Source organism: Ascidiella aspersa, chromosome 1 (genome assembly GCF_963924565.1).
Source record: "Ascidiella aspersa chromosome 1, kaAscAspe10.2, whole genome shotgun sequence".
NCBI lineage: Eukaryota > Metazoa > Chordata > Ascidiacea > Phlebobranchia > Ascidiidae > Ascidiella > Ascidiella aspersa.
Window position 1 is genome coordinate 7,934,076 of NC_139447.1, and position 22,508 is coordinate 7,956,583.

At 38.0% G+C, this 22,508-nt stretch overlaps 1 protein-coding gene across 1 annotated transcript; it reads left to right on the forward strand.

The window, feature by feature from the left end:
- The first annotated feature begins 13,032 nt into the window (after positions 1-13,032).
- Positions 13,033-20,913, forward strand: LOC146167029 (uncharacterized). The gene is made up of 7 exons (XM_083385254.1): positions 13,033-13,329; positions 14,177-14,275; positions 15,610-15,689; positions 16,283-16,408; positions 17,915-18,126; positions 18,415-18,992; positions 20,536-20,913. Exons 1-7 carry the CDS (start codon positions 13,033-13,035, stop codon positions 20,911-20,913), a joined length of 1,770 nt encoding a protein of 589 aa, XP_083241380.1.
- The last annotated feature ends 1,595 nt before the right edge of the window (positions 20,914-22,508 follow it).

Consider the following 22,508-nt stretch of genomic DNA (forward strand, 5'->3'; position numbering starts at 1 on the left):
CTTACTTTTATTGCAGGTGCCAGGCTCGAATATTAACATTCGAAAAATTAAAACGTTTTTTTTTTCTGTGAAAACAACCCTAAAACATTCTGAAGTAAGATAGTGCTTGAGTAAACATAAAACCACTCGAATCATCACAATGTGTATCAGTAAAAGTAATATAATACGATTGTAAATAACTATATCAACTTTCACCGCAAGAACGCTGACGTTCCGCTTATTGGTATACTTCTATCGCAATTTTGAAAACTCGTAAATGTATATTTCTCATTTTCAACCAGGACACTGAAACTAAACATTGAATTGCTCAATTGATTTCGTTAAGCCTCTCTGAAGGATACCGATGTTGCAGCTAAGACTTAGCAAAGCAAATGTTCTCTTCAAAACTTGTTTAGCACGATTTAAATAGAAGCAATTGTCAAAGCAATGGTGCAACATTGCAAAGTACTGCAAAATCAGGCTCTTCCTAAAGAACCTAAGAAACCTCTTTTTTTCGACGACCCATGACGCTTTTATCCAAAACGTGAGAAATCTGGACCCTAACCCGACGGCATTCTATAATTTGTTGCCGTAAAATATTCCAAAAAATATTTTTACAAAATTTTATTTTCCGAAATCATACGCCAAAATTTCTGCCATACACCACCCAAATGGCTATTTTCGCTTGTAATGCGGCGAAGTTTTACGTCAAGTGACATTACTGGCTTAGGTTTTGCAGTCAGCATTTTATACCAAAGCTGCAACCACACAACAATTTTCCAATAAATAATTTGAAATGTGCTTTTTCGTAATACTCTTCCTGTCTTTAGAATTCAACTTGCACCGCAAGACTTAAATCCTCACGTAGCGCTTATTTCAGCACCTGGTCGGACAGACAGCAATTCCTCTTGGCAGCGTTTAAAGGTCCCTGGCACTATCTTTCAAAGGAGCCACGCGCGCCCCTTGCTCAATTCTCCCGTTTGCGGTGGAGTTTTCGATTTTGCGGCAATGCCGGCCTTAAGATCGGGCGTCGCGTTCGCCAGAGCACAACAAAAGGCCGCGACTCATCAATACAATTTGACCTGTAGGTGAGCTCCAAAAACGACGACCTTTACAATTGCTCTCTATCGGAAGCGATTTCGTTTTGTGTGCGCGGCTTGGAATGACTGAAGCCTCGCGGCGCGGCCATCGTGACAAACCAAATTGGATATTAAAAATAAATCGCTAATAATTTAATAAATCACCGTTCACAAAGCCACACGTCTCAGTGAAAGCTGCATTGTCAGGGAGAGTGCAACTTTTTTGACAAAGGCGGCAGTATAGCATTTAGAGCAGCATAGTCCTTTTTTATTGTTTTACTTTGAAACCCCGTTTTTTTTCTGAAAATAGCGGCGGACTACATAAATTTTGACACAAAGAAAGAACAATAAAAATCACGGTAGACTATTTACTCTCAAACTAAATTGGTTTATTGATACAAAATACTCAAAAGCTAAATCTGTCAATAATTTTTTAATAAAACGCAATGAAAAAGGTGTGGCCTCTCGTACATAAAAGGCGTTGATCCTCCAATTTGGTCACAGACTTAAATTTAAGAACATTTGGTTTATTGATTTTTTCATGACGTTAATTAATTAACTGGGATAAATGCGACATTGGATGTGTCTAAAGCGCAATCGATTTATAAAATACTAATTACCATTTACTAAAAAAAATGTAAATTGACTTAACTTGGAGAATCTGTAGCGCAAGTGTAAGGCAATCTACAGCGTGAACGCTGTTGTTGAGAAACCCAACATGATTTTCACCGAATTTCTTTGAACTTGCTAGTTTAACGGCGCCGTTTTGCGAATCGAATCAATGTGTCAATGCAACAGCGCTGTATACGCAAAACAGATGACAGACAAGTAAGGTAGACTTTGGTGTATTTTTCGTATTAAAGATCTTCGAATACTATGTTTCACCAGTGTTTACTGAGAGAACTTTATTTTCCAACAGTAATTTTTGTTGTTGATACAAAATTTACAAAAAAATTCCTTATCGAAAATACGATGTGAAAACAGTCTTGCGCTAAATGCATCATTCGCTAGCTTTTATTACGGGCTGTAAAATCAGTTGACTGATTTGCTGGGCTGCTGGGCTCCATGCGTAAACTATTCTCTCTTCATATTGTAACTATATACAGAGCATTTATCTTAACTGCCATACGAAGGTAATCTTTACCACCAGTATTTTAATCAATAACAAACTAAAAAAGTTGTTGAGGATTTAGCATGCCGAGGTTTCAATAATACCACCATGCACAAAACGAACACGAAAACGTTTTTCTGTACTTAATACACTTTGGAGCCAAACAGGCTGAATTAACTTTTGAAGCAACTGTTAAATACTTGTTGCATACCTCCGTAGTCTATTTACGCATATTTGTAAGTTACAACGCACCACTGTTGTACAAGTAAGACAATAACTCAGCTATACTAATTGAATGAGGCTAAAATACATTCTAAATCGCTTTAAACGTTGCCACTTTCGGAAGCACTCAATGTCAAAACGGTGAAAGTAAGCCGGAACGGCGTAGTGATACGCTGTACCGTTTAAGAAATGTTCTATTTACCAGGTTATGTCCCATGGTTCCAGTGATTAATTTTGGTTTTGCTGACCTGACTATTGACCGTACATTGTACCAGCGACAACTGACTATTTTGTAACAAACGAGCGACTGGATACACTGCTGAAAGCAATTATGTTTTTTTTTTATTCTCTGAGGCTTCAAAAGACTTCGCACAATGCTCTAATGTGGACAAGTATCAGGTAACGCTTTGTCATCTGCGTCGTATTGAAACCAAACAATCAACGCGATTCTTTTAACTGACCCACTCACCCACTCATATACTTTGCAGCCGTCCACCCTATGATGTAATTGTAAAGTACCGTACATTATTTACCCTGGGTTCTGCTAAGGTTACCATATTTCCAATCGAGTTCGATTGAACTAGACGGCACTGGCATCGGCATTTCAAAGCGATTCTGACGATTTAATTAAGGGTTAGCTTTCGATTATAAAAGATCTTGCTAAATTAAACAAACTCGCATTTTAAAAACTCTGCTAATGTATTCTTTCGCCCCAACTGTTTTAAAGGAACATAATAAGAATTACTGCTTAGCAATATTGATTCTACTTATCTGATCTGTTGTCCCCTTTAAAAATTCTTGTTTAAGCCAAACTCGAATGTATGTAGGCTACAACTGAACGCACTTCGTACATATTGCAGTTACGTGGGCTGTAATTGAGGCTGTGTGAAATCAGGTGCAAGACAATTCTATTATTGACAAACAGCTTACAATTGCCATGCCTGGATTAAAAAAGCGCCTTGCTGATTATCACTGTAACGAGATTTCAGACGCTAATATTCCAACAAAATATTCTACAATGTTACAGACCTATCTGAAACTGAAAGTCATAATCGGATCCATTTGCTGTACCTAAATTGACCTTAACTATTGTAGTGTGTTGTACCAGTACATTTAAGCTTAGTTTGACCCTTTCACTTTTACAGCTTTAACACTTTTGCATGTTGTTACGTGCAGAACTAGGCTGAACAACAACCCAAAAATCTGTCAACCGCATCCTAACAAAATTTCAAGCTATGTGGCTCCTAGCTATCTTGAAGTAACTCTGAAGTAAACTCAAAGTCAAACTGTATTGTTTTCTCTAAGCTTACCTTTTAATACGGCTAAACTGGATATTTTCTAAAACTATAAAAAAAAAATTAGTGCTGAAAGAGCTCTGTTTTACACAAAAATGTTGGTGAGAAAAATTTAAAACTGGACGCCAAACTCATCGTTTTCAACTACCATTTTAAACGTGTACTTTTCAGTCAATTGGCATTTTAAAGTCAACAGTATCCTACAGTTTAGGAAACTTAATGCTTCGCTGGTCGATCACAGTTAAACACAAAAATGACAGTTTAGAGAAAATCATTCAAAACCGCGCGCCAAATTGTCTCCTCTTTTCTCAAAGCTTGAAAAATGGCTATTTAATTAAACAGCGCCCTTTCTGGTTCATAAAACGGTCGTAAAATCAGGTTGCCTATAGCTAAGGCAGCCAGGACCCTTCACGTAATCCATCGGGTGGTTTGTTCCTGTATAGAGCGACATGTGTCCGTCATTGATCGCTCGGATCACTCTGGTAGCACTACAGGCGAATCGGGAAGCTTCTTAAGTCGCCCAAATGAAATGACGGCTCGTTGAGACTGACCAAAGCCATCGTCGTCCCGTTGAACAGCAATCACGCCGAGGCTTTTCCGAATCGGATAAGCGGGTTAACTGTGACGTCATATAGGGGTGCTCTGGCGCCGGGCGCTTCTTCCCGCGGATTGAAATTGTAACGGAATTTTTGGCGAAGTTGATATAACCTGTATACGGCTTATTGAGTTGCATACGCGCCCGCGGGAATTTATCCAGGCGGTGTTAAGTCTCAATAAAGTTTCGCACAAAAGGTGAAATTGAATTGCCCCTAAATATGCTCAATATTAGGAAACACAGTCGCAATACTCCTAAAATGTAACTAAAATGTAACGCGTGTGATCGTAGTTCGGAAGTTTAAAAATGAAAAAAGTATTGATAAAAGGCGGTTGCTTCCATTTTTCAAGATCGACAGCAATTTCTGCCTAATTTAAAATATAGTTTGTTTATATATAAATCTCCTATATTATGTATTACTTTCTTTTAGGGTCAACTGACTCAATAATATATTAAACAGTATTCGTTGGAAAATTCTTTTGCATTTGTCGTGACAAACGAACAGTTACACCACTTTTCCGAAAAAACTACATAGATGCATCTATGAAATGCTTTTCTAAAGATATACGATTTTCAATATGCGATTGTAACGCACAAGCTTCCGGCGGTTGCGGAATCTACCTGACCAATGAGTGGCCGAAGTAGAAGCTGATATTCAGCAATGTACCAGCATATACAGCTGCATCCTTTGCTTATCGATTGATTTCAAATGTTCATCTAGAGATCAAGGGCAACCTTTTGCTAGTCGCTGGCCAAACCAAACATAGCAAGTTCTCGGCGGGCCCTAATAAATTTCTGCTAACAATTTTGTTATAGAAACGCGTGGCTTTTAAGCACTCCTCATCAGGGTAGTACCTAAGTTTTTTTATGCAATTGAAAATAAGTCTAATTTATAATAAAAAAGTAGCAACGCGCGAGGCGCGAAAAAAATAGTTTGTTTGGTTTCAAATTGGCAAACCTTTTAATTTACAACAAGGCGTGCGCACACACAAAATATAATAGTCACATATTTCTTATACTCTTGTATTTATATTTTTATCATAAAAGACGGAATACATCAGAGAAAAGATTATACAGATTAGGTTGGAGAAAGTGTAATTTTAGAGAGTTCCATGCTACAAATAGTTTTCACTTACAGTTTTTGACGTCATAATGACCATTGTTCACAACTTGTTGTTAACAAACTAAAGAAAGCTCCAACTTAGCTAGCAAATGTTGCAATGCAAAAAAGTTGTGTGCCACGTCACTTATGACGTCATTGTATTACGTCACGCCCCTGTTGAACAAAAAAGGACTTCGATGAGTCGTTGAACAAGTTATTTGAACAACCCTTTAAGCCAGTATAGTTTCACACAGCTTATTGTTGTGGGGGTGGACCGGCCTGCATCCTCACGGCCATTTGGTATGAGAAACTTGCTCCAAAGAAGAATAAATATTATTTGCGTGAAGCGCGATGCGAGAAAGTTTTTTGCCTTTAGTATAGGGTAAAATAGTTGAAAAAATATGAGGCATGACCTTGTGTTCAGTTTGAAAAAGAGGTCGCTATAAAAAAGAAGTAAGATGTTGTAGAAAGCCAACTGCGAGACGGAAATTTGATTTTAGTCTTGAACGATCCAGCTTTCTGCCGAAATTTTCTGATTATTACTTTAAACAAATTACTTGTTGAATTTCAAACAAAACGGTATAATTGGTTAAACAGATGTTCAAATTGTGGCAACACAGATAAATACATGGTATTTTTGAAACAGTTCTTCCACAAGTAAACATGCTTTTTAATAAGTTAGTTGTTAGAAAAGCAAAAGATAAGTAGTGTTTTTATATGCTTTTTATTTTCTTACTGAATTGAACATAAAAATGACAAACAGGAGGGCAATGTAAAAATCTTGGGTTTAAAAAATCGCCCCGATGCTATAGTTCAAATGGTTCCTTGTCCTAACGGGGTGTGGCACTTTGCAAGAAAATCTACAATTGGGAGGGTGAAAAAGGTAAACCACAGAAGCCTTTTCTTTTGTAACAAACGCGACAATTGGTACCCTGAAAACAGAACCTATATATACGTAGTAAGAATATCAAAGCATATACGGAAGTAGATGTTGAAAATAAAAAAAATAGTTATTCGAAACGTAAAATGATGTCTATAGACTTCTGTATGGGCTTTGATATGCTTACAACGTCCTACTACAACCTCCAACAGCATTATGCTCCAAAGTATCTATACAGAATCAGTGAATTCATAGATCTCAAAGAACTCAGTGGCTCACTCTGCGCCCTTTATCACAGTGCTGCTGCGTTGTACTCGTAAACCGATGTGGTATGCGATAATTTTAAGGTGGTACGCGGGTAGCTTCGGCGTCCTTTCTGGATTTATAGAAAATTCACGCTAACTTGTTTTCTTATTGCGGCTTCCGTAAGCTATATTCTCTCTTCACAATTTTTACCTATCACGTGACCCGTTCGTTCGGCACTATGCTATTGAGATACCCATTGGGTTAAATTCTTATATTCCTGCAAAATATTATTTTTTTACATTTTTGTATTAAATGTTCTGTCAGAATTGTTTGCATTTTGCCTGGCTTATATTTATCTACCGTGTTTCGTATAGATTTTGTTGTAACCTGAATTTCTTCCTTCAGGGTCAGACATTTTATTGTTCTTAGTTGATCCTTCTCTGCTGTCGAATTTGTAGCAACAAATAAACAGCTAATATTTTGTTATCTTATCTTTGCAACATTGAATTGACCTGTAATGTGAAATTATCGCCTTATATTTGGGGCAAGGTTTTTGATTCATAATTAAGCTTAAATAAACACAAGTTTAATAGAGAAAATTGGTTTCTTTGAAGCCAAGTGGTACGCAGCGACAGTCAAAGCCAAGAGGTGAGCACGGCTAAAAAATGTTGGGAACCACTGCACAAGTTACTAGTGACATCTAACGGAAATTGGTGGATCAACCAAATTGCGATGCTTCAGTGAAATCTAATCTGTCCAATGGAGTGAGAAACTTCATTGGAGAAAACCCTTATACTCGCTATTTGTGAATTTTTAAGCACTGTCTGATTTTTCAGTGTTTATATTTTCTTCCTTCGCACCGGACTGGCACTTTAATTAAAATATAGGTTTAAAACTAAACTATTTAAATTTAAAAATGTACAAAACAGTGATTTGCTTTTTCTCTAAGTTGGAGTACCCCTGGCTTAATGTATGTGGGCTACCCTGGATATGGATTTTTTATTCAAATAAATGTGATATATTAATGCTGCGATGCCCTTGAACCATCGGTAACAACAGAAGTTGGGCGTCAAACTGTTAGTTCCTGAAAATGTGTAAAAAATCACCTGTGTATAGTAATTACCATTCTCGCACAAAAGCATCAAAGGCACAAATAAGTGTGATTCCTAATGATTTTCGTAAATTAATAATTTTGTTTCAGCTTTGCAGACTTAAAAAAAAAAAAAAAAAAAAAAAAAAAAAAAAAAAAAAAAAAAAAAAAAAAAAAAAAAAAAAAAAAAAAAGCTGACACACCTACTTAAAGTAACTTCAGATACGACAAATTGAACATATGCAAATAAAACAGGCAAGACATAATTGATTTAGTAACTCAGCCAACTGGAGTAATAGCACAAACATAGAAACATTGCTATGATAGCACGTTTTTGGATGCTTTGAAGAGTCGGGGTTGCAGTTACTTAAGTGATCACAATAAAACCGAGAAACATTTTACCTATATATATCCTACGGATCAAACATGTTATAATGTTTTATATTCCGTATAAAATACTGTTTGAATAGAACAGGGTTTCCCAAACTGTGGTCCGAGGACCATTGGTGGTGGTCCGCGACGACTGCGCAGGTGGTCTGTGGCGATATGACAAGAAATTAAACAGTCACACATAATATACGTCGTACAGTACGTACCCTTTCAATAATTGCCGCAGTTATTCACAACTTAATGATTTCGAAAGCTTTTGCTATCCAGTATCGCAAATCTTACTATTGTTGCACCTGTGGGTTTATGCACAAAGAAAGAATATTTATTGCAAATATACAAACAACAAACAGTACTTACACAGGTACTTACGATACATGCAATAAATTACCTCCGTGTACGGTACGTAGCGATCTGACTCCAGCTAAGTGAACAGTGGAACTGCTAAATTAACGATTTACAACATTTCTTATATAGCCTACATCGGACAGATGTGAGTAATTACCAATTCGTTAGAAAACGCGACACAAAACACGACTTAGGAAATCGGCCATACGACCAACAAAATTACAATACGCGACGGGAAATTAAAGTGACAGCATGAGCGATTCAGCCGGCAGGCTGTTCATAGAATGGACAGAGTTGACGGGGTCACAGAGTTCCAAAGAATCCACTACAATTCGCTCTCCCTGCCTTTAAGACAAGAGGTCTGGAGAAACTTCATCTTCGTGGTGTTTCTCCTGCATGTCAAAAATTGTTCATTCGATAAAGGTGTCCTCCTTGTCGGCCGGCTCCTTGTAGCACAAGTCAGGAACGGTGGCGGACCGTCAAGGCGTAGATGACTGTTGTCCGGCGATGAAAAGCTCGCTTCGTACAAAGCGCGTTGGTGGTCAAAGAGCTGAAACTGAACTGCTCCTTATAGTGTTCGAGAATCCCTCCGTAATCGAGCTGGTACTCTGTTTCTGAACGATCTGTGTAAAAATACTTACGCCGGCGATTAACAACATGCGAATGCACCAAAAAGTAGCCTACAATGCAGAAATAGAGCCGTAAAAATCGTAATTTTAATGTAGAAAGACAAAAAACGTCAGTCAAATGCCTAGAATCTATCGTTCTAGAATACCGAAATCATGGAAGTTAAGGTGCTAAACTCTGAAACTCGAAAACAAAATTAACGCCTTGTCCATTTTAAAAGTAATTCCTAAATGACAGACATTTTAACCTTGGCGTAAAGGTTAAACTAAAAAGTTACACTATGCAAGCCTGTAACCCAAATGGACATGTGACGGTACCTCAGCCGTCAGTAAGGTAAAAAGGCTTCACGGCATCACGTGGCCTTGAAAACATCGGGAACTATGCCCGGAATTCAAACAAAACGGTCAGGTTATTTTAGGTGTGATATCTCTGATCAAACACCGTAAACCATATAGGACCAGACTGCAGGTTAGCTGCAAACGGAAATGGCACTTTAGAAGGCACAACTTCTGTAAGTGTGAGAGATAAATATATCTGTTTATAGGCTTAGAGATTAGTTTACGAGAGAAGAATATTCTCCTACGTAAAGTTTCACCTTTAACTTAACAAAAAGAGACGTAATTTTGCAACTGACTGAACAGCTATGCCGTAAATTTAGTTATCTCATAAGCGGTTTTAAATCTGCATTGTTCGACCGATTTGTCAACATTAAAACGTGCGCATAATTACGCAACAACATACTTACAATGGCGGCGGCTTAGAGAGAAAAACAGGCGTGGTGCGTAAAAAGGTAAACAAGGCATGTATCAATAACTGACAAAGCATAGCGCGAAAAACATGGCGAATAAACTATAGCTGCCATCCTACTTGAGCCTATTAATGAAATTTAATTTGATTTTGCAAGGCTCATCCCTGCGTTAGTGATAACCTTAAGCCATAGGCGCTAAAAATTACCCAAAAACGTTAACAAAACGTCTATCAAGAAAACTAGCAAAAAGCTGAGAATAAGAGGAAGAGAAGATTAGAATAGTCAAGGTTAGAATAGTAAGAGGCCGTAGATAGATAAGGTAAAGTAAAGTTATGAAAGCTTACTATGTTATCATCAGGTGTAAACGTCGTAGGAAAGTGCTGTTTCCTTCGCAACAGATCCGCAAGATTTGCTTGCAAGCTGTTAGGTCAGGCGGACGATACCAGTCATCGAGATACTTAAAATCATCAATCGATCGACAAGAATTCCTGTCTGTTAAGATTATGTAAAGAGAAAGGTGAAAAAGATAGGTTAAAAGTACCTTTCGAATAGAGTTTGACGTAGAGTTGCATAATGTCATAGGTGTTTCGTACGTAGTAGATGCAATAAACTCGCGTGGTTGACGAGGCGTCGCAATTCCAGTTGAAAGTTTGCTGCTGGGCGTTGCTGCAACAGGCTGCAAAGATTTTACCGGAACATTTAAAGGTTTTGCCGTGTTGCAAAACGACGAAGAAGCGACTTCGAAAGTTGAATTTGGTTGGTCGTTGTCAAACTGCAACGAGATTGGCACTGCAATCGGTAGAACAACTGGAACCAATGGCATTGAAACATCATTTTCTGTTAAACTGTCTTTAGAGAAAGGAAAAACAGGTTTAGAAAAGGAGCCTATTTGCGGACGCCGTAGCTTAGAGATGGAAAATTTCGAATTATTTCCCATTGGTTTCGGAAAAAACATTACCTTCCCTTATATTACATAGCATGGCAGCTATACGCGTTGAAGTTTTGACGTTGCAAGCTTTAAATTTGCTTGAAACCTTTGAAAACAAAACGGAAAAGTTATTCTTCGACATAACGATTTTAAGAATAGCACACGGTAAATAAGACTAAAAATAGGTACAAAAACGTAGGTTAAAAATAGATGTAGTTCAAAACAATAGGTTAATTATAATTATTTTAGAATATTAGTTAGTCAGAAGGTATATGCGTGTTCAATACCACGTCAGGTGCGTCAACAATTTGTGGGTTTATGCACAAAGAAAGAATATTTATTGCAAATATACAAACAACAAACAGTACTTACACAGGTACTTACGATACATGCAATAAATTACCTCCGTGTACGGTACGTAGCGATCTGACTCCAGTTAAGTGAACTGTGGAACTGCTAAATTAACGATTTACAACATTTCTTATATAGCCTACATCGGACAGATGTGAGTAATTACCAATTCGTTAGAAAACGCGACACAAAACACGACTTAGGAAATCGGCCATACGACCAACAAAATTACAATACGCGACGGGAAATTAAAGTGACAGCATGAGCGATTCAGCCGGCAGGCTGTTCATAGAATGGACAGAGTTGACGGGGTCACAGAGTTCCAAAGAATCCACTACACACCACGATTAGTGAGTAAAAAGTTTGCAAGGCAGAGATGAGAAACGAAATAAAGTTATAGGATAATTTAATTGTGTAATTATACTGCCATTGAATTAGTTGTTCAGTAACTTAACCTTAATTGCATTGCGGTCCGCGAAAAAACAAAATCCATAGTCACTTGCCTTGTGATGGACGAGCGAGAGTGTGACTTTGTTCTTTGAGCATATGGATCCATTTTAAAACTATTTGCATAGTCAATGTGGACGTGAAACGATAACAAAACAAGCACTAAGTCAATAAAAACAACATTAACAAGACCAGCAGTTTGACAATAGAAACAATGTAACAGCAGGAGAACAAAACTGAGGTGCCTGTTTCTCACGGTAACATCTGTCTGAGCGGAAGCAACTGCAGTCAGGCTACAATGGCGAGAAAAACTGGCTCCAAACATTATATGTGCCAAATTTGAATAGCCACGCAAAGCAGGATATCTCGCACATATAAACCCGGAATGACGACAAAACCCACAACTTCTAAGTCAAGCAAACTAAACTAGTCTTTACAGTATTTAGCCAGTGGTTCTTAAGCTTTGTGCCTCGGGAAATTCTTGTGTGTTACTACGAAACTTTTTGAACTTTTTGCAAATAGTCATGGCAGCAAGCTCGTGAGCAAATCTGATAACTAGGGCGAATATTTTTTGACCTAAACAATAGGAAATTTTTACCTAAAAAATTAAAATTTTGACAAATTTTAACCTAAATATAATTTATTTTGACAAAATTTTGACCTGTTAGAAATACATTGATTTAAATGAGCTAGGCGACATTAATCACGCGTTTTTTATACCGTATATTGCTCTAATAAAGATAAATTACGGTTAAAATGACTTTGAACACAAATCAAAACTAAATTGTTTTGATAAAATTGAACGATAAATTTCAAAACAACTGAACGACAAATTTCAAAAAGCTGACTATATATTTTTTTAATTTTGTAAACGATTTATGTGCATTTTTATTTGATTTTGACTTTACAAATTTTTGACAAATTTTGACCTAACGTGTATATTTTGACAAAATTTTGACTTTTTTTGACAAGTCAAAAAATATTCGCCCTACTGATAACTGATAATTGCATTATATAGTTAATTGTTTCCTTGAGGTTTAGTTATGGTGTCAAGTTATAATATCAATTGAAATAATGGAAGTGTGCTGTAACCAAAATAATAGAACTGCCAATTGCAATTTATTCGGATACCGTTGTAATTATATAACTAAATCATCTTTCATTGTTCAGAAATGTTTAAAGCCTTTTTACGTTTATGTAAAGTAACATCACCCGAATTGGCGTACCAGTAATTTCATTTTTTTATTTTTCTGTTTTTCAGATAGAACGAGTTTTAACTCATAAAAATTGAACTATAGTTTGTATGACGAGACTGATTACGTTTGTACGAGTACAGATATTAAATTCAGAGTAAATATTGCATCGTGTTTTGTATACCTAAAAAGTTTTACAAGTTTATAGTTTCCAAATTATTAAAACTAAGTAAGCAAAACTATATATCAAGACCCAAAAGCTTGATAATCGCAATCTGGTGCTTATCATCCGCACGCACTCGCGTGGTTTTATTATGACTTTGCCGCAAATTATCAAAGAAATTACCTTTATGCAGGCTAAGCAAAAATAAGCAGCAATTATTTTCCCCAGAAAATCCCAAATAATGTATATAGCTTCGCACACAAATGCGAAGACGCTGTGCCTTTTCATTGTGGTATTTGCGACCGTCTCGGTGATATTTCTGTACGAACAAAACATCGAGCAGTTTCCAGGTTCTTTGGTGGCCAGGTTTTCCACAGATTTATACAACAGCCCACCTTCTGACTCCAGGCTTAACCAAGCTATAGACGCAGTAAAGTTCGAAGAGAAGCGACTGACAAGTTTACAGTCTACAAACGATTCCAAGACAAGAAACGGAAACAGCAAATTCAACAAGCAAAATGCGCCTCCAGGATACAAGGTATGATATGATTGGTATGTGTGTAGTGGGATGGTAACTTGAAAAAAAAAAATTAAAAAAACTAACTTCTGATATTTTCGTTTAAAAAGACTAACTTCTAAACTTTTTTCGCACACTCAATAATACAAATTTCATAACATTTTTTAACATGAACTGTTGGCATGTTTTTTTTTAATGCAACGCATAGCTATTATAACTAATGGGTGCGTACACTCGCCACTATATTAAGCAAAACCCAAAAGTAAAAGTAGAGTCATTTCCGAACGGAGTTGTTCAGTTTTTTTTGCAGCGGAAATCACAAAATTACTATATAACATCATGGAGAAACTATAGCTTAAAGCAAACTAAAGTTTTGTTTGCCATCCAAAATTTGATATATTTTTGGAAAAACTATTATATTTTTACGTAACGCCGCACCGGCAACAATTAATTTACTGGACGCCCTGCTTACTTTCACTAACTATATTCCCTGATCGAACGTATAAGGGTTGTTTGCGCCACATTTTTTAACTATTCTAATTAATAAATATATACTGTTGCTGCCAGGCATTGTTTCAAGTGTAAAATTGTTTTTTCGGACACTCATTCGGGCAATCTTCTTCAGGGCAATAAAATTGCCATATATATTCTAATTAGGGAGCGAAAGTTAATTTTAGTTTATAAGAGCCATGATCCCAAAAGTACAACACCGAAATAGGTAGCATCGGCAAATGCCCACCAACCCTTATAAACGCGTCTGACGTCTGTATAGTATGCCATTATAACAGAGATAGGTGTGAACGATAAATCCTTCGAATTTCCCCAATGTGAATACGTTCGTTAAAACGCAAGCCTTGATTGATTACAGACGATCGTACTCCACAACCCGGACTTCATGCCGCCCATCATATTCGACAAATCGCATTGTGGCGACTGCCGCATTATCAAAGATGAAAAGCAAACCAAGGTGAGTCTTCATTGTTTTTGAGAAAGATGTTAAAAAACTAAAGTTCGCCTCCAACGAGCGATTAGACTCGCATTATTTTCTACAAGCAATTTTAGCATAAACGTTAACCGGTCATTTAACAACGTAATATTTCTTAAACCTCGAACGTGTTATTTGGGAACTCGTTAATAAGATTTTTATAAGGCAATTATTGATTACTGGGATAGGTCTCTCCGGTACTGGGTATTTTACTCAGATACGATCACAATATTTTAGACAAAAAACGGTCGTCAGATGCGAAACCAATTCAATAATAAGCTAAAATTACCAAAAAGGATAAATTTGGGGACTAAAAGGTCGCGTTACTCATTGCGCGATAAAATTCCAAGTAGACTTCACTAAATTAGACTGATTATCGTATTCCATGTCTTCAAAATGACCCCCACAAAAGAAGGACACCAATCTCTTGGTCTGTTTACCTGTTTTCAGTGTTTGAAATGGATTTAAACTTAGGGCAGTGTTTGACCTTTGTTCTAAGTCTTTTGATTAATGACTTTCAGTGAATTTATGCGTTTTGTGTCAATTTGTTTGTTTTTGATGTTTTTTATGCAAAATAGTTTTCGAAATACGAAAAATTAACCAATTTAAAAAAATAATATGTTTGATGATTTAAAAATATGTTTGATGCTGATGACTTACTTGACTTGCTATTGCAATGATAAGGACTGGGGCTTAACTCGATGTTTGCTTAAATCAGTGGTTCTCAAACTGGGATCCGCGAGACAATTTTCTGGGACGGCGAAGCACCTAACAAAAAAACAACACGACTCTCCCGAAAAAGAAAATTTTTTGTGCAATAAAATTTTCAGGCAACTTACTTTTCCAAACCAAGCTGATTATTATCGTTAGTTGTTCATTCACGTTATTGCACGCTTAAAGTTGAATTGTCCATTGTAACGTAATAGTGTTGCGTTGTGCTAATGAGAATTACGTTTTTACAGCTTGCTGCGCTGCCACTGTGGGCTGTAGAGCCACGGTTTTAAAACTGTTCGTGATTGCTTCACTCAAATAAAGTGATTCGTTAGAGGTTAACATAATCGAACATATAGCAAAGAAGCAAGTGCACCCGTCCCATTGATACCATTAAAACAACGGGTTGTTTTGTGTTTATTGGGTATATTTTTAAGGGACCGTGAACAATTAAAAAAATTGCTTGGGGACGGTTGCGTATTTTTTTTTTTAAAGTTTGAGAACCACTGGCTTAAATGATTAGAATGAGATTTGAGTTAATTTTCAAATAACTTTAGTGAGACTAGGCTAAAGCCAGAAAATAATTATGACACCGTCGGATTTAGATGTGGGATTCAAGCACAGGCGCGATACTGATCTCTTGGAAAAGCGGCGTCCTGCGCAACCTGCCCGGTATCGAGAAGAGGTAACACATTTGTTTGTTAGCACAAACTAAAGGGTCGGTTTCGCGCTACGCCAAGTCACAGAAACGTCTCGTTTAGATCGATTTATTTGTCAATAACATAGCGGTTATATTGCAATAAAAACCGTTGTGTGTTGAGTGGTTGCATTTCTCTCTTGCTTCTGCTTATTTTTGTATAATATGTTTTTATTGGCGTACAATGTCTATTAAACGGATATTTTTAGCCTATAGAAAAAATAAAAAAATAAAAAATAAATAAAAAAATGCTAGTTGAAGCAAATGGTTCTTAAAAAAGGTAACCACCATATACAGCAGTTACTTCTTAAAACATTTTTATTAACAATGATCGAATATATGACTTAAATAACTAAACTGCGATCTTCGATTAATTTCGTGGAATAAAGTGCGTAAATCTATGATTTTTTAATATCTTAAGCTGAAACGCCTAAATAAGCATCGAGGGTGATTGTGGGCTAATAAAATACCAATAATATTAATCCCGGTCGAAATAATGTGGAATTATCGTTGTTCCACTCAAACGGCTGGTTTCACAAAGTATATATCACATTGTTTACTGACCTGTGTTTTTCCTACAGACGCCCAGACCAACTGCTGGTGTGGTGGGCCATGGAGAGTCCCTCTATCACCTTAGCAGGGGACGGAGCCAGGGGCCGCTACAGGGGCTACCCTCCAGGATTTTTTAACGCGACTTTTTCTTTCAGGTTGGAAGTCCTGTCATAAAAATAAGCAAATTTATGAAAAAAATGCCAAATTTTAGGCAACGTACAGATTGTTAAGGTATAAGCTGAATAACGAGTATAGGCTGGGGCTTCGAAGTTGAAACCAAGGCTGCGGAGTCGGTTGAACCCGCGTCCGATTCCGATACCCGAGTCCGACTTTGGCCAAATGTACGAGTCCGGCTTCAGACACTATACATCCTGTATAAACTAAATTAAAGTGGATCTTCAGCAATCTACTTATATAGGTGTCACAATTGATCCACCCTTAAAACATGGTTAAAAATATTTCTTCATATGCTATTTCTCCATTACAACTTACAGTTTGCCGCATTATCAGTTTCAAAATTTGGTACTGCGCATGCGCATGTCGGACTCGGCACTCGGGTAGTTTTACGTGGTTTTAACCGAGTCCTGAGTCCTACTCCAGTAAGAAAAACCGACTCCGTCGAGTCCAGAATCCCGAGTCCTGAGTCCCGAGTCCGAGTCCGACTCCACAGTCCTGACTTAAACTAGTCGGAACATATAGACATTTAAACTAAACGCAAAAATTACTTTCAAGATTTATTTTAATGTGTTATATTATATTGTATGAGTCATGTGTTTTTTTCTATAAATTAATACTTTCACTTTAGAACTATTTTCGCACCTAACGTATTCCGAACAAGCCTAATTCCATAGGTACAAATTAAAACTACATATTTAAAAATCACAGGATAAAAGACTGTTATGATTGAATGATGTTACCAATTTAATTACATATTGTATAAAAATTAAAGAAATAAGTTTTGGAGCATAATGGTTGGAGGTTGTAGTAAGACGTAATAAGAATATCAAAGCCCATACAGAAGTAGGTGTCATTTTGAACGTTTCGAATAAGTCTTTATTCATTTTCAACATCAGAAATAAGGATTTTAATATTACAAAAAGTAAATACACTTAGGAACACAAAACACGGATCCGTTTATAATCTTCAGTAGAAAGAGAGTGGCCCAAATAATAGAATAAAGAGAATGAATCTAATAAAATAATGATCTTTTATCTATTATTTGGGCCACTCTCTTTCTGCTGAAAAGTAAATACACTTAACTTGCGGAAAACCTTATAAGTAGGGGATACCATAAACAAAAATTGATGTCTTGTCTAATCATTGAAAAATTAACCCAAAATGTGAGAAAGGGGGATATTCAGTTAATCACCCATCGTCAATTCCTTCCGTTTTGCCTCGTTTAGATCGGGAGTTTGAATCCCACCGCAGAGTAGAATGGTATAATATTTTTTGGGGCCGAACATTAATTTCTTCTTGGACTATTTTACGCCCTAAATTCTAACAATGAAATGCGTAATCTAATCCTATTAAAACAAGTTAAGATACACATTATAAGTCTTCAACAGACAAACCGAGTTGCGTTTCTTTTTTAAAACTAGCAAATTGGGATTTTTTTTTATGCAAGGGAGGTAATAAAAAAAAACTAAAAAACTATAACCCAGGCGGGACTCCACCTTCTACAATCCGGTCTGGCGCTGGTTTACCAACGTCAGCGTCGTCAACTTCGTGACCACTGGGTGGCACGGTGTAGAGCGTGACGCGTCGATTTTGATGACGCGAAAAGGCAAGATGGCCGTCTGGCTGGTGAGCAACTGTGCCTGGGGATCGAACACTAAGCGAAGAATCGAGTACTCCAACCAACTAATTGCCAGCGGTAAGAAAATAAGTTTTTCGCAAAATAACTGAAATTCTAGTTTTTACCAGGGAGTCAAACCGGAATCCAACCGGAACTTTCTGAACCGGTTTTGGGCTACTTTTTTCTGAACCGTGTACGTAATTAGATTACCAAACCTAATACAGAAGTAGGTATCATTTTGAACGTTCAAATACCTCTATTATTTTTCTGAAAAATGATTTGTTAAAAAAAATTAATCGAAACGTTTAAAATACCTACTTCTGTATGGGCTTTGATATTCTTTATTACGTCTTGTTTTATTTTAAGGCTTAAAACTGGACCGATTCGGCAATTGCTTTGCGAAAAGCGGCCCGACCCCCAAGCGAAATACTCCCGAGTTCTTCCGCATGGTGGAGCGCTACAAGTTCTACATGTCGTTCGAAAACTCGCTCCACTGCCGAGACTACGTCACAGAGAAGTTCTACATCAACGGACTGGCCTCCGGCGCCGTTCCGGTGGTCTTCGGAGCCAGGAAGAAGGACTATGAGGACATCTCACCGCCGCACTCCTTCATCTTCGCCGAGGACTTTCGAAGCCCGAAGCAGCTGGTCAACTACTTGAGATACTTGGAGCGAAACGACACCGCCTACTTGGAGTACTTGGCCTGGAGAAAAATGGATCCAAGCAGTAACTTCCCTTATGGAAAGTACCTGGGATTTTGTGCGCTTTGTAGGACTCTGCACGGCGTTGCGCGTGACGACCGGAAACCTTTTTGGGAGATTTACAAAGCGAGGAATTCGACTTATCCTTCTGGCAGACCTTTGGGAAATTACAGGATGGAGTCGCTGCACAATTGGTGGGAAGGTTCTCAACCCGATGAATGCCTTGTGGCCAAAACCCCCAAAGCAAAGACTTAAGCTAGAATACGGCGGACTATAGGCAGAGTGTAGGAACAAAGAGTCAGTTTGGTTTTTGAAAGGCGAAGCTGTTATGTGAATGCTGAATTGACAGTGTGTGTTTGTTTCCATCGTATTTTGTATTATCACGGACTCACTTCGTTACATCGAGTAAAGTGGTGTTATCTCAAAACGAAAATGTTATTTACCAAAAAAATGAAAATATTCAAAAAAAAAAAAAAATAAATAATAAAAAATCCGCAGTAAGTATTTAAACAGGGAGAAAATTTATTTTACAGTTTCTAGTGCAGTATTTTTTAATTGGCTCTTTGCCCATTCAAAGGACTCCAAGTGTATTTATTTAATGTGTCCACTACAAGCTTACCATAACAGTCGTGGAGCATAGTGATCGAACTTTTATATTCGATTTAGACTTATAATATTTTGAGTTCAAGTAATTATACCGCTAGTTGTCGCTAGAGATCTTAACTCTGCTACTGGTAAACTTGCAAAAATACATACTAAAACCTTGTTTTGGCACCTTAGGTGGTTTAAAAAGTTCGCACCCTTCATAGGTTAATCTACGAAGAAATGATTGCGATACAATGCTTTCATATGAGAAAGTAAATAGGACACACCAATATTTATATTGGTCTACATATCAACATACTAGCCGAAACACAAATAGTTTAAAGCTTTATTGCTCCATAATTAGCCTATGCCGTGTCCGATTCAGATTTATGCTTTGACAGATACAGACATCGGCTATAAAAAGGGTACTTACAAACCGCATTGACAGTAACGAGTAATAACTTTTTAAGCGACATCAAACCGAAATAACTCCCCAGCCTAGACAAAGTTGACACGTCAGATCTTATCGTAGGCGACATGTCTCTTTTTGTTGCTGCTCGAGTTTCTTTTACTCCATTTTTTTTTAACCATATATGAGTTTATTAGCGTCAACTTGGCCATGTTTCAACTAGTTGGCGAGATGAACTCAGATAATACATTTTGCTCAAATGCCGCTTCATGCCTTTATAGACGTTTTAAAAGCAATCATAAATGAAATATTTTATTGCTGTAAAGTTTAAGGCCAATAGAAATCCCTGACAATTAACTATTTCGTTCGTTATGGATTTTTTGCGTGGTGGTATGACTTAGCCAATTTCAAAGGCCGGGGTTACGGCAGCCGGCAGCAGCTGATCTTAACGGGGTTAATTATTTTAAAAAAATCACATGAAATGCTTGTAAAACAAATTACGACATCTGCGAACTACGAAAATCGCTATTCATTTTCGACACAACAAACAAAAAAAGTTCAAGGTATTTTTTTCTCTTAGATGGCAATCTAAAATAAAACGAAATATTTGAAGCGGTCCTATCCGGGAAGTATAAGTATGTATACGCCGTAATACAGAAAGAATCCGAAACAGTAAACCATTAACTCTAGCTCAACCAATGCCAGTGGGAATTGGCGGCCCACAGCCGAACGCGGAATTCGGCGCGGTGCGTTTTGCCGGCATTCCCACACACGGACCGCCGTATTTAAAAGTGGCCGGCGACTGATTCGGGCGCTGACCCCCGGGCGACCCCGCGGCGCCCAAGTGATGAACTTTGTCAAAAAAAGAGCGGCGACCTTATCTCGGACGATTGGACAGCAGCGTCGGCACTGGATCGCTCTCAGAAGAAAAAGAGAGAATGCGAGAGAGTGAAGGAAAAAGGAAAGAGCGGAGGCGACATGATTGATCACGTGATATGCTGCGGCGACAGGAGAGCTGACGAAGGCCAGCCAACGTTGGGGAGCGTTCTATCTGCGTCAGCGTCGCCAAAACATGACAAAACGATGGCCAGCCGACACGAAAAAAAGAGCCACGGCCTAAAATTGACGCCCAGATTTCCAAAGCTGCTTTCCGATTTAATCACACATTGAGATAAACGCAAGAAAACCAAGTAGCTACCGTTTTTAAAAGCAACTCTTTTTCAGGCCGAATTTGAGACTGAAAAACTTTCAAGGTCTCAAAAGTCCATCAAAAAGGCCAATAAAAAAGAGCCGACCGCTTTTAAGTTAGCCGTGGGAACCGGACGAAAAGACAGAGCGATGTGCAGCCTTTGGTCACTGGTAACAGGAAAACGCAACGTCGCCGTTGGCGATCTGGGGATGATAAAGTGTGACGTCAAGATCTGGAACCCGTCCAAGGCGCGGGCGGCCCTTTGTTGTTGTCGCGATGGGTTGCCCGGCACCGAGTATGGCCGAATAAGGCGCTTTGCAGATCGTGTAACCACTTGAAATCTCAACCGTGAAGAATGCATTTTACCACGGCAATATAAATTTGACAGTATAATGTGAAATTTTTAAATTCAAATAGATATTGGTGTGTGTACATTTTTTAATTCACAAAATAAAATTTTAAAGAAGAAAATATGATTTACTTGAAGTAAACAACTATAACTTTTTTAAATTCTTTATATATTCCTAGTGGCAAACAGACAAAAGCTGACGTTTTTTGCAAAGTGTTTATTAATTAGGTCTTTTTTCAGCAACATGTCACACTTAAGTTATAGGTGTTCCACGATGTAATTGCGAAAAAAGTGTTGTGTATAATGGTAGTTAACTGCTTTCCTGAAAGGTATCTTTTTTCTAATCTTTACGATTCAGCGAAAATATACTCAAAGTGAATTGCGGAAAAGGGTTGTGTATGATGGGTAAACAACAATATAGTATATGTTTTTAGTAAAGCGCTTCAGGTAGCAAAAAGCTGTTACAGGACAAATTGCGATAAATCGAATATTGAAGACCACAGTTCGGTTCTGGTTTACAATGCATTTACGCAGAAGTTTAAGTAACAGAAATTGCGGTTAAAATATCGCAAGAAATTTAATTATGCTGTGGGGCACAACAATCCCTAATACGCAAGGGCTAGAAAATCGCCAAAGTCATCTGGCATCTCTTTAGCGCCGCGCGCGGCAAACTGCGCGAAACCCTGGTAATCGGCCGCCGCCAGATTTTTTCGTGGCAATAAACTCGCGATATTTTTCCTTTCCGTCCCGTCGCCGTGACGTCAGCGACGCGGCGTGCAAATCGAACAGATCTCGGCGACTGCTACATTATTGATCAGGCCTAATCGTGGCGGCGCAAAGCCACCGCATAAAGACATCGCGTCGGCGGCATCGGGAGTCGCGTGTTTCGGCGCCCTCTGATCGGGACCCTTGTTGGCGGTCCCCCTCCCCCCACTACGGCCTCCCCCCCCCCTAGACCGCCCCCGGCGACAAATCGATTCCGATCGCGTGTTTGGGCTCGCGTTTGCGGCTTTCCCGCGTGAAAGCGCCATATGCCGGCGTACCGGGCTCGAAACATTAGTATTTGGGCTTCTGAGTTTCCCCGATGAAAAGTCCTTTGGCAGTCAATTGGGCGTTTTACTAAAGAAATATGGTAATATTTTAATGTGGGCTTCATTAGGTTACCGTTGGAAATTAGACCGTGCGTTGGTCGGTTTTAAAAGATTTCTATTTGAAATTGACTAAAGC

Excerpts from the sequence above, each read along its gene's own strand:
- LOC146167029 (XM_083385254.1), top strand. The coding sequence starts at position 13,033 with ATGTATATAGCTTCGCACACAAATGCGAAGACGCTGTGCCTTTTCATT. Across the intron at positions 14,276-15,609 it reads AAGATGAAAAGCAAACCAAG|ATGTGGGATTCAAGCACAGG; the intron begins GTGAGTCTTCAT and ends CGTCGGATTTAG. Across the intron at positions 16,409-17,914 it reads AACGCGACTTTTTCTTTCAG|GCGGGACTCCACCTTCTACA; the intron begins GTTGGAAGTCCT and ends ACTATAACCCAG.